The following is a 12,633-nucleotide window of genomic DNA, read 5'->3' as shown; positions in this document are numbered from 1 at the left end:
CCAGTGTGCCGGCTCCTAACGCTAGAACTGGGGGATTCGTCCTAACAGGGGATCCATAAGAGCTTGCATGCCGCAATAATCAGCAGCCCAGTCTTTCCTGCATTCCTCTTCAGCAGGCTCCTCTACGTGCAACCAGTTATTCCCACCAGACAGGCACAGATTGTCGTGGATTCCCCGTTACCGTGGAGGGGCATCATTGTATGTGTATAGAGAGTCAGCACAGCCGGAAATGCCTCGGTATGCCCAATCCTTACGCCTATGCAGCTCTGGACGGCCATGACATCCCTGACAGCTTGTTTGCCTGAAGTCTCACTGTCTATGAAACCATGGCCACAGAAGATGGAGGATCTGAGAAGAGTGCAGGCGGCCGTGAATGATTAGAGCGCATCTGCGCCAGATTTGCAACCTTGGCGGCCCGTTTCACTGCAGCTTTGACATGCAAGCAGAGATTATCCGCAGTCAAGGCCAGGTATTTCTGTCTCCACATAGTCAGAGGAGTGGCTCTCCTCTGCGGTCTATAGATGAGCAATAATTCATTCAAGCTTGTGTGGTGCCACGTCTGAAATAGGCAAAGGCACTACATGCGAGTCTCCCTCTGTGCTTAATAGGTCAGGCCAGTGCAGTGGGAATGTTGTGATGGGTCTGACGCTTCAAGCAGACTACCTCCGTTACATGTCGGCTGCAGTCGCTAACGGGTGGAAATAGAACGGGGCATTGGGACCTTCAGAGGTTTACAGGGCACCTGGCCAATGTATTTGTGGTCCTGTGGATTATCTCAAAGGGCATCTATGAGCAGTCTAGTGTTCTCAAAGGTGGAGCACTTTGCGAGGCCCAGTGTGTTGCAACCAAAACACTCTGCCTCCTGCTATAAGATTCCTCCCTGCAACAAGACCCATTTTTAGTGTGGGCTATCAGGTGTCGCTTGCGGCATCTGTAAGCCGAAACTATTGCAGTAGAGTACTGATATGGTATAGGAGGCGGGACACAAAGTAGTAGGTGCTTGGTTATTTGTCCACCCATTACCTGCCCATGGTCATGCTAATCCCTATGGCCATTACCACCCAGTTCCTGCCCCTCCCTGCCCAAAACACCTCCTCACGGGAACTCTTTGAGCTTGCTTTAACCAAGCCTTACTATCAAACTTTGCACTCAAAGTGCCTGCAAGAGTTTTTTCAAAGCAGTCTTCTGAGAGTTAATGACTTAATTTGAGTTGTAAAGTCACTGCTCGTGTAATAAAAATGTGTCTTCAGCCACTTGATTTATAAGCACTATGCATGGCCTTCACTGAAGTCAGGTTAAAAACAAGCATTGGCAAAGCCAACCGTTTTTGGTTGTGTATAAGTATTAGGCACTGCTAACAGATGCCCATACATTACGTACCACTTTTTCACCAGACAAAAAAAAAATCCCATTGCACGTATAGGGACTGTAATGCAGATGGCCTTTCTCGGGACCTGCATACTTGGCTCCACTGCGCCCTAGGTTTTACAATGCAATAAGATCACATGCCAGACATAGCCACATACACCCCTACCCCCTAAGAAGTTAGACTATTCTGCGTCCAAAAGTCGAGTCTCTGTGGGGACGGTGCGGTGGAGAGAGCAGATTCAATAGCCAGTGCCTTGAGCAGCCTGGAGCTTGGGCACCGCCAATCAGATTGAGCAGCTGCATGGCTGCCATGGGGCGGAAGGTTAGACGCATGGGCTGAGCAGGGCCGGCTGTGGTGGATGAATGCCGGGAGAGGACTGCTCACGACAGATGTGGCCAGAGATTGGCAGGATGCAGGAGCAAGCCCTTATTTTACAACTCCGAGAAGGGCCATTAGAAAACGACACCAACACTTGAAGACAATAATGGCGCCTTCCGTATTTTATTGTACACTTAAAATAAAAATACAATAGAAAAATAACAGGATTTAAGTAGTTTTAATCAAGATCGTTTTTCCAAGAATAAAGAAGTCTTTTGAAAGCTGTGTTGTTTCAGGAGTGTGAAAATATCCATTCTCTTCGGTAAAGGCAAAAGGTTTTTACGTGGTATAATGCCTGCACGCTACCGCTACACCACCCAACGCACTGCTCAAGGAATAGGATTGCAGAATGTTCAGACAAGTATCAGTTCAAAAGGAACTGCCCAGTAAAAAGACTTGTGCTTGGTTACGGTGACCTGCTGAAATTAGGTTGAGAATTAGATACACTCCAACTCATTTACTCCTACACATTGCTAAATGCATCGTGGCGTGCAGCTCGAATCTCGCCGCACATGCAACTCCACCGGACTGGTAGAGAATCGAGGCCACGAGAGAGGAGACGCTAGGCTCATATGCAGAGGGCTAGGTACAACTCTGGTCCCCACCCCCAATGCTGGGCGCCCGCACTCACCAGCACCACTGCATGGTAGGCCTCCTTCAGCTCCTCCATCGTCAAATCGCGGCCCACCACCACGTTGCCAAAGAAGGCGAAGCGTCCGGACTGCGCCGTCTGGGTGAAGCTGTTGATGACGTTCTAGTAGAGAGGGGAAAGACGCACTCAGAAGGTTGATCTTCAAACCTGGACAGCACTTTGACAAAAGGCAAAGCAGGGGTCCCCGTGAGGGCTTGGGGCCATTCTCGCATGGGTGTACCCCAATTCCCAGCCAGTAACACCGATAGCATCTCGGGCAAAGGTTCAGAGTGCCAATGGCCGTGTGCTGCCCCGAACTGATGCTCGGGGTTCCCATCCCTCTTCTCGGTGCCTGCAATCAGTGTTGGGGGACTGCGGGCATGTGGTTTGAAGCGGCACAGTGTCTGGGCAGATTGGGGGCCTGGAAGGGGTAGGTTAGGTATGTGGTGTACTGTGGGACAAGGGGGTCCACAGTGAAGGTGTGGCTAGAGAATGGGGCTATTCTTGTGCTGAGATTGGGATGGATTGGGAGTGATGAACTGCCCGGGGGCGGAGTGTGAGAACGCTTCTACGGGGGTGCTTGGAACTGTGAGATGTGTATGTGGGGCAGTTGATGGAGGGGGTAGGTCTGCGAGCATAGGGCTATATCTGTGTTGGTCAGGAGGTGGCAATGGGTTGGATACACAAGCAATACAACATTCAAGTGGTCCGTGTCATTTTTATTAATCCGGCACGAGCTCCTTCTGGCTAATCCAGTCTATTGGCATGTATTGCTGACACAGCACAAAACCAATATTGATACTCCACAGCCAATCGATCAGGCTCACAAATTCGCTACCCAACCATCTGTATTACTAAATCTACCTTTGGACCAATAGGCTCATAGCGCCTGAGGACAATGCTGCTAATCCCTTGCCTCGCTGTCATTACTGCTGATCCCTTGCCGGCGGGTCAAGCGTACTAATTGTGCTCCGTGGCATGTATTCCTAATTCTGTCTGAGCTCCTTATTTATCTGCAATGGACAGTGAAGCGAGTCTCATTAGTGAATGCACTTTAAAACGTGCTTGAAAAGCAGAGGAGAATCAAAATGGCTATGATGCATGATGGACCATGAGACCATAACTTTGTCTAAAAGTGGGTATAATGCCATAGTGATCCATGGTTTGTGGTGAAGTTGTGGTATGGCCGAAGATTTTGCAGGGCTATGCTATTATATATACATATATATAATAATATAATAGCATAGCCCTGAAAAATGTAATATATATATATATATATATATATATATATATATATTTATATATTACAAGGCCACGGCAGTGGCCGTGTAGTTATGGTTAAGTTGCTGTTTCCATAGGAAGAGCACTTTTTGAGCGGCTTATAACTCTGCTCCCCCTGGACGAATCATCACCAAACTTTGCAGAAAAACTATATGGGCCACTCGGAATTTTGCAAAGTTTGGGGATGTTTGGTCCAGGGGGGGAAAAGTTATTGGGGGGTCCCAAAATGTCTTTTTTTCCCAAAGACCGAATGGGGGAAAAACTGCGCACGTCTACAGCCCAAACCGCTGGATGGATATTCACCAAATTTGCGGTAGGAGCAGGAGCTTGGTCCCGAAAGCGTGCTTTTGTAAATTTGGTGACAATCCGTCCACTACTTTTCTTTAAAACGACCAAAAAGTAGGTCTAAAAAAATTAGTGATTTCTATGTCCGCTCTGCGGTCACACTTCCCTGTTCGCTCCGCGGACAAGATACCGATTGGCTAAGGGGCAGGTGTCATGACCGCGGACACGCGACATCTCTGCCGATGGGCTGCAGTGAGACATGTTGTGCGTCAGATTATTTGTATGCGTCCGACATCTTGGATCCGCCGACAGCGCAACAGCGACCAGCAGCAACATGCTATTTTGAAACCTATGTTGCTGTGTCATAGTGCTTGGGGAAGTTCACACAGTAAGAGATGGGTGAAAAACTGTGTTTGTTCAGGCGGTAGGTGTTAATGATGTATTCTCTATGCACGCCTTGTTCAGAATGTTTGTGCATACAGAAAATGAGGGTTTTAATAGGGGTACTATTTCAGGCCGTGCTGCGAACAGGCACCATGATACTATTCTAAGGACACACATTGAAATTGAGCACATGTCGTTATTACATTATTTTTTCCTATGGGTGTGCTATTGATTAGTACGCCGCCATGGGTGTGACATGCTGCGGTGGTTGTGGCCAGGACCTAGAGTCTTGGATACATGGCCGTAGGCTTAGGCAAAACTTCCAAGACTGTAGGCCCTGGCCACAACCACCACAGCATGTCACACCCATGGATACACCTGTAGTATTGATTATCGATCAGAGGGTTGTGGGGAGTGTGTACAGTCTTGGGTGCACTGGAGGTATAAGCCACTGCACACCCATACACTGTAATATCTATGGACATACAGGTAGGAGTCTAGCCTATGGGCAGAACCACTGAAACATACCACAACTATCGATATACCCCTACTACCGCACATCACTCAGGTGGTTGTGTGGAGGATCTGAAGTCTTCTGTGCATGGTTGAAGGCCATGCACCTGAGAACACACTTGTCAACTCTAAAGTTATAAGCCAACACGGATTTTACAGTGCAGTGGTTGTGGGCAGGACGTATAGTTTTGGGTGCATGGCTGCAGGCTGTAGGCCATACACCGAAGAGTGTAGACCCTGCCCACAAGCAGTGCAGGATATCTCATTCATACATCACACCCATACATTCAATTATGTATCTGGTAGGTTTGGGCAGGGTCTAGACTCCTGGGTACAAAATGAGTGCATGCTACAGTTATGTTTCATTGTATGGGTGTGTCACTCATGTATAAGCGACCATGGGTGTAATATGCTGCAGTGGTTGTGGCCAGGGCCTAGAGTCTTGGGTGCATGGCCGTAGGCTATACTTCCAAGACTCTGGGCCCTGGCCACAACCACCGCAGCATATTACAGAAATTGACACACCTGTAGTATTGCTTATGGGTCAAATGGTTGTGGAGAGTGTGTAGAGACTTGGCTGCATAGTCAAAGTGTTGTTACAAGCCACAATGGGTGTGATATGGTGTGGTAGCTGTGGCCAGTACTTACAGTCTTTGGTGCATGGCCAAAGGCCATGCATCCAAGAACAAAGTTATAAGCACTGCAGTTGTAAGCCACTATAGATTTTATACACTGCATACCCATACATTCAAAAATCTATGGCCTTACACCCAAGTCTGTAGCCTCTGGCCACAACTACTGCAGCATATAACAGGCATAGGTACACTCGTACTATGAAACATCATTCAAGTGGTTGTGGGCAGGGCGTAGCCACAATGGCTGTGATATGCTTTGTGTTTCTGGCCAGGACCCAGAGTCTTGGGTGCACCCATAGGCCATGCACCCAAGACTGAAGTGATAAGCAGTGAGCTTATAAGTGAACATGGGTGTGGTGTGGTGCTGTGGTTGTGTGCATGTTCTAGTGTCATGGTTGCATGGCTACAGACCATGCACCCAAAACTATACTTAGAAGTAGTGAAATTAGAAGCACCATTGTTTTGATATGTAGCGATGGTTGTGGGTAGGACCTATAGTGTGGGTTGCTTGGCCGTAGGAGGTAGGTGGTAGGTTATACATCAAAGATGCTAGGCCCAGCCTACAGCCACTGTACCATATTACTGCTATAGATTAGCCGTGTTGCTTCGCATATGTATGAAATGACTGTAATTATACTTAATGTTTAATTTGTGCATGACTGCAGTACTTGGCGGACCTAGCCTTTTTTAATTTCTATGATAGAAGAAAAAAGCATGTTAGGGTTTGCATTTCATGAAGACTTACTCCATTGTATAATAGACAGTTTAGCTTTTTTTTACCCTCATATGTAGTTTACAAACCAGTGTACTGTGCATTTTGCTCAGTTTCTGTGTTTGTTTTGGACATCCTTGGGTTTAAGGGGAAAAAATCCTTGTCGAATTAAAAAAAAAAAAACTTTATTTGCTATGCTACAAACTATTTCTTTGCTTTCTTTGAGTGTTTCCTTGTTCTTTCTGATTAATGTTATGTTTGTTGCCTTGTTGTTATTTTTAACAGCAGTTAGATACCTGTTGGCGTATTCTAACTGTGCATTTGTTGGTATGCTTCCATGGTATTCATTTATTTGTGTTGTTGTTATACACTCTTGGGCAGTTAAGATACCTGTTGGCGTATTCTAACTGTATGTAGGCTTTCACTTCATTTTTTGGTAATGTTGAAGTACACATTAGTCATTAAATTTGGGCTTTAAGAAGATTAAATACGCATTTGTAAGATTAGCTGGCAATCTCTGCTTTAGAGTAATGGTGCTAACATTACATTCCACCCATCCACATTTCTTTTTAATGTATGCAGTGTAGTGACTTGCATTGGTTGTAGCTCCTGCATGGTAGATTATACCTACTGTTGTAAAGGTTTTCTTTCCAAGGGACACTAGACCGTGTGTGAATCCAGTCAGCTTGCAGTTGTTTATCATACCATCTGCATTATAACGTAGCAGCATAAGTATTATGTACTTATTACTATGAGCTTGTATCGGTAAGGTGGAGCGATTGTCTGAATTGCACATAGTACATAATCTGGCATGGTTTGCATTCTGTACCAGTTGCTGAAATGGAATGGATTCACAATTTTTTTTTTTTTATTTACATCATTTCGTTTTAATTAAACCTTTGATGCAACAATATGTAAAACTCTGATATCATTCAAGGACATTCAACTAAAAAGAAAAAAAAAAGAAAAAAAGGAGGAAAAAAAGAAAAAAAGAGAAAGAAACTGTAAAGAAAAAGAGAGAGTGAAAGAGTGAGAGAGAAACCGCCCAAGGCACAAAACCTAACATGTCATAACATAGGCACAAGAGGTCCTTTGGCTCCTCCAAATCCTCAAGGGGAAGGAAGAATAAGATCAAGTAAAAATTAAGAAGGAGAAAGGAAAGTTTTTATGATAGGGCTTGTTCAACCTGTCGATGCGATTTCTTTATCCTCTATGTTAGCAAAGATTGTCCTGATCAATTGGAGAACAACTAGAGATAGGGAGATGCGACCTCCCCATCTTATGCAGGCCCACCAGTCCTCTGGCGATTTCAATGGCGATTCCTCGAGGAATCTCCCCAGGAGTTTGTTTCTTACAGAACTTAAGGGCTCGCACACTAGTACTAAGTGCTGTAATGTCTCCATATTTTTGTTGCACAGTCGACAGGTCGAGTTTCTCTCTTACTTGGCCTTTGTTCTCCTTGCTATAACCTCCCATAATGGATGGAGATTTAAACGAAGTCTTAGGAAATTTTGTGGCTCCGTTTGTGACGGAAATGTATCCAAGTAGGGCATCACATAGCCCCTTCTGTAATATTCATCGGGTTCGTCAGCAAACGATTTGTAAGATTTCACTGACCACTCGGTCCAGATCCAATCTAAGTCTAGTCTAGTAGTTTACACTTTACCCTCATTGGATTTTCGATGAGGGTCTTTCCTGAGAGGGCGACGTTAGACAGAATTGCAGAAAACGACTCGTACCAGGACTTTAGAATTACAACATGCTTTACTTCTATAGCCTCCTTGATAATAGAGGACCCACTCACTTCTGGTGGTTCGAGACATTTCCTCATAAATGATAAAGACTTCCATTCCATCATGGAGTATAGGGATGTCAAGCCCATTTCTCTCCTTACCCGTTCAATGGGAATTGAGTTCGGTAGGGCCAGAACCCTCTTCCAAAATAGGCTTTCCAAGCGGTTGCAGTTTTTGGGTTCCATAAAGAGATTGGCCTCCGTAGCGTAGGTGAGTATTGGCGCGACTTTTAGTTTATAAAAAACCAAAACTGGTACCAGCGAGAACTTACAGTAGCGCCCTTTAATGAGATCCGCTTGGGATGCTAAGTTTTTGCTTTACTTCTCAGATGTTGAATTCCTGGAGCATCACTCGAGCTATTGTTCAGAGTTATCCCCAGGTATGCCATTGAACTGACCACTGGTATTTGTTCTCCATTCAGTAGCCATGACCTTTTCTTCCTCCTCCTGGCCCTGACGTTGTCTCCCAAAATCAATATATTGGATTTTTTAGCATTTATCTTTAATGAATTGCCATGGATGTAGTGTGACAGGTCCAATTGTCTCTGCAGCCCAGTTTTCGTTTGGTCAAGCAGTAACAAGTCGTCTGCGAAAAGTAGACGACCCACAGGGTGGCCTGCAATTTTAGATGGAAAAGATCTAGTTTTTACAAAAGCTTCCTCCATATCGGATATAAAAAGGCAAAACACTGCTGGTGCCAAACGACAACCCTGCTTTAATCCATTTTCAGAACGAATTTCATCGGACAGTAAGCCCTTTCTGTCCAGCCTGATTTTAAGACTTGTGTTCTTGTGAAGTTCTTCCATGGGTTCTGTTAATGCTTTAGGGCAGCCCCAGTTCTTCAGTTTGTGCCACAGGATTCTACGGTCGACTGAGTCGAACGCCTGTTCCAGATCGATCGATTGATGCAATGTAGACTGCACGTATCTTTTTCTGGTAAACCTGGCACTTGAGTATGCTTATGATTAAGATATTTAAGTTCGTGCCTATCCCTTTTCAGAAACCCGACTGCCACTGGTCCTGATGGTTTGACTTCGCACTCCATTCATTAAGGTGCCGCAAGATAATTGCTGCAAAGATCTTGCCTATCACATCAAGAAGGGTGATAGACCTGTAGTTGCATGGATTTGCCCTTTCACCCCTTTTGAAGATAGGAACAACAATGGAACGGGTCCAGGACGAAGGAATTTTCTTTGCCCCGGTTACCGTTGAGAACAGTTTTAGTATAAAAGATGCCCACACAGCGGGATCTTTTTTCAAGATCTCGTTGGTCAACCCATCCTGGCCCGCTGCCCTCGACGTGTTTGAGTTATGTATTAGGTCGAGTATTTCTTCGTAATCAAATTCAAAGTCCCATGGGGCGTCTGAGCAAAGTAAAGGCTTGATTCGATCCCCCCTTTTGATCCATACAGGAGTTTAAAATGTTCCTCCCACACTTTCGCTGAGACTGAATTTGCAATTTTTGCACCCTCCGGAGTGTTCAGTTCATTGATTAACTTCCACACTCCTGCTGTGTTCTTCTGAGTTGCGAGTTGCAGCATTCTTTCGGCTTCTCGCTGGGAGATTAATTGATTATGTTGATGTAACCAGTTCTTGAAGGTATTTTTAGCTTTTTTAAGTAATGCTAAGTTCCAAGTGGTTTTGGGATTTTTCACCATTCTCCCCAGTCTGTTTACCTCTCGCTTTCTCACAGCGATCTGTTCGTTATAGGCATACTTGGTTGTAAAGACAGGCCTTTTAAAGGCTCCCTGCTTTTCACGAAAAGCCAATAGAAAGTCTGGGTATTGTAAAATGAAATGGAATGGATTCACAATTAGGTATGAATACATACACAAATCGCTCATTTGGGATTTGTTCCTGTATGACATTGCTACAGAGAGTGTATGTATGTTTCCACATGTATGAAATCTAGACGATTTCCTTTATAGGTATGCTTTCGTTTTCCAGTACTTGCAATAAGTACATTAGAAATTCTTGTGGATCATCTTGTGTGTTTATAGTGAATCTCACCATTCCAGCACAGTAGTCCAATTCTTGTCTTATTCCGTAAACACTTTACGTGTTGTCAGGATTGTTTGTTGTTAGTTGAAGGACTAACATTTGCAAACACAATTGGTCTGTACTGTGTAAGTACATATTGTTAACAATTGGTGGCTATTGAAATAGAATATTCATTGCTACATTTTCATAGCAACTTACACCAGTTTCATTTGAAAATTTGAATGGATCAGCTAGTTCCGTATCAGAGTGCTTTTTTTCGGAGTTTCTCTTCCTTCTTTGAAGAAGTACCTGGTTTACTTTCCCTAATAGGTTCTTCTTTGCTTGTGGTAATTGATGAAACTTTTCCTTCTTTTGTTTTCTTTGAAGGATTTGCTGTCAGATTCTGTTGCATTTCTGATTGAATTAGTTTTCTTTTACCACGTTTGAATTTTTCTGGAACAGGATATTGTTTCAGATGGGGGGTGTACAGTGAACGCAGTCTATTGTATTCTAAAATGCAAGGAATATCAGCGGTCACTTTACTTGCAACAAAGTTGATTAGAAATAGACCGCCAAGTGTACGTAAGAGTGATAGTGCTACGTAGCACATGCCTTCTTTAAAGGCTGTGTTTCCTATATCTATCAAACGTACTTGCATGTCTTTGAACAGAAGGAATTGAGCAGTTGAGCGCCCTATCCTTTTCACTTCTGAAAGTTTGTCAAAGCAAATATTGACAAACTGTATGTTGTTGTCACGTGGGTATGAATGAAAGCCAATAACACTACCCAGTGCCCCATTAACTAGCCCTTGCTCCACGTCAAGGTTACGTTTAAGCATTACTCTACAATTTAAGGATAATTTTAATATTTTTACAACCCAGCTGTGTTGGATATTGAATTTTCTAAACTACTTAGTCTTGTTGTGGCTTGCTCACACATGGGTAGTGCCATACCATGTACGTCTAGTTTGTCTGTGGCGCAAATTTCTATTATTGGTTGCATTTCTTTATTTAACATTGTTTCATTGAATTTGACACAGCTTGCAAGAGTTGGCATTAATGCCACACAATTGACATTTTTGTATGCTAATTGTTCCATAACATCAGTAGCACATGCATTATCGCCATAAAGTGCATGATTGTGCCGGTTTTGCAATATTGCTTGTGCTTCCTGAGATAGTACACCACGTCTAATACTTTTTAGGATGTTGGCATAAGTGAGATCTGCAGATTGCCGCATGTTTTCTGTTAATTCTCTGCATTGGAAATGTTGCCAAAGGTTGAAATTTCCTATGCTGCCAACAGTTTTACGGCAGAGTTTGTGTCCTACGGTTTTAAAAATAGGTTCACCTTTCATTGGTGTCAATTGAAGAAGATCTCCAAAAACGATAATGTGTTTCCCTGCAAAGAGTTCTTCGTAGTTTGTTTTAAGTACTTCTTGCAATCTGAGGTGAATCAAAGCCAACATTAGGTTGGAGACCATGCTCACTTCATCTATTAATAGCATTTTCATTTGCTTTAATACTCTGCGTAGTTCCATCGCAGCTTCTGCAGAAAGTTTGTAGTAGTCTGATTTGTTTTAGTGTTCTACTAGAAGAAGTAGTAATCGGTGTAAAGTGACACTGCCTATATTGTAGGCAGCTAAACCTGTGGGGGCAGTTACAACAGCTGACAGTTTGTTGTTTGTCAATTGCTGAAGGAACTTGCTGATGATTTTGATTAAGAATGTTTTTCCTGACCCAGCTTCATCACTGACTTAGAGCAGTATTGGTTTGTAATGTTGGCAGGTACATTCTTTATTTTCGTGTTGTACACCATGTGCAATTTGTTTTGTTACGTCTTCAAAAATGGTGTGCTGATCTTTGTTAAGTTTTGCTTGCTGTACAGTTAAGTCTTCTATATTTTCTTGATAGTGACACATGGCGTTTTCCACTTCTGTCATAGATAATTCTGCCTCATTTGCTATTAGTGGCTGTCCTAGTGGTTCTCGACTTCCTGTCAGAAGGTTGACTACTGTCGGAAGATTCCTTATCTAGTTGGGACTGAAGTAGTTCTTTGTGTTGCTGTTCATTGTGCAACATTGCTTTGTACTGCGTGAAGTTCACATCGGTAATAGTGCTTTCATTTGCTTTGAAAGCATCTTCATAGGAGTCATAGTTATCTAGTATCTCTTCCTCTTTTCTCCGTGGTTTAAAAAGTTGTAGCAGAGACATGTAATATAGTTCTTTCTGTTGAGGAGTTTTTAATGACAATTTAACATGATTAGTTAAGCTTCATTTTGTAAGTTTCACTAAGCTGCCTTCACAATCTGTGACCCTATATCTGCCTTTGTTTTCATCAGGTTTTATATTATTTTTTTATGCAAAGTTTTGAGCTATGTGGTATAGACACATGCTTTCCAAAGTGCTACTCCTGTTCGGATAGTATGTGTCCAGTAAATTGTTTTTTAAAAATGTCTTGGCTGTTGGGATCATTCTTGGCAATTCTTTCTATGTCCTCATATGATTTCAGAACTCTTTTTCTAGATTTAGCAGGACCAAGACTTAGCCATACTATGTGGTCTGATTTTCCGTACAAAGCAGTACCAGTTAAACGATCTGCCGCTTCATAGGCGCCGAATTCTCTATGAGAGAGCATTTTTATGCCTAGGCTGTAAAATTTCTGAGATAGTGTT

The 12,633-nt window shown here is 43.4% G+C and overlaps 1 protein-coding gene across 1 annotated transcript in view; it reads right to left on the bottom strand.

Moving 5' to 3' along the window:
* FDXR (ferredoxin reductase) overlaps nt 1-12,633 on the bottom strand; it is a 152,099-nt gene that overhangs the window by 80,181 nt on the left and 59,285 nt on the right. Inside the window, exon 4 of the mRNA XM_069654854.1 lies at nt 2,379-2,501. Coding sequence (XP_069510955.1) covers nt 2,379-2,501 — 123 coding nt within the window. The remainder of the gene's footprint in view (nt 1-2,378; nt 2,502-12,633) is intronic.

The sequence above is a fragment of the Ambystoma mexicanum genome, chromosome 3q (assembly GCF_040938575.1).
Source record: "Ambystoma mexicanum isolate Mex_15411 chromosome 3q, UKY_AmexF1_1, whole genome shotgun sequence".
Classification (NCBI taxonomy): domain Eukaryota; kingdom Metazoa; phylum Chordata; class Amphibia; order Caudata; family Ambystomatidae; genus Ambystoma; species Ambystoma mexicanum.
Note: the sequence above shows the minus strand (reverse complement) of the source record. Positions and strands in the feature narration are given on the sequence as shown.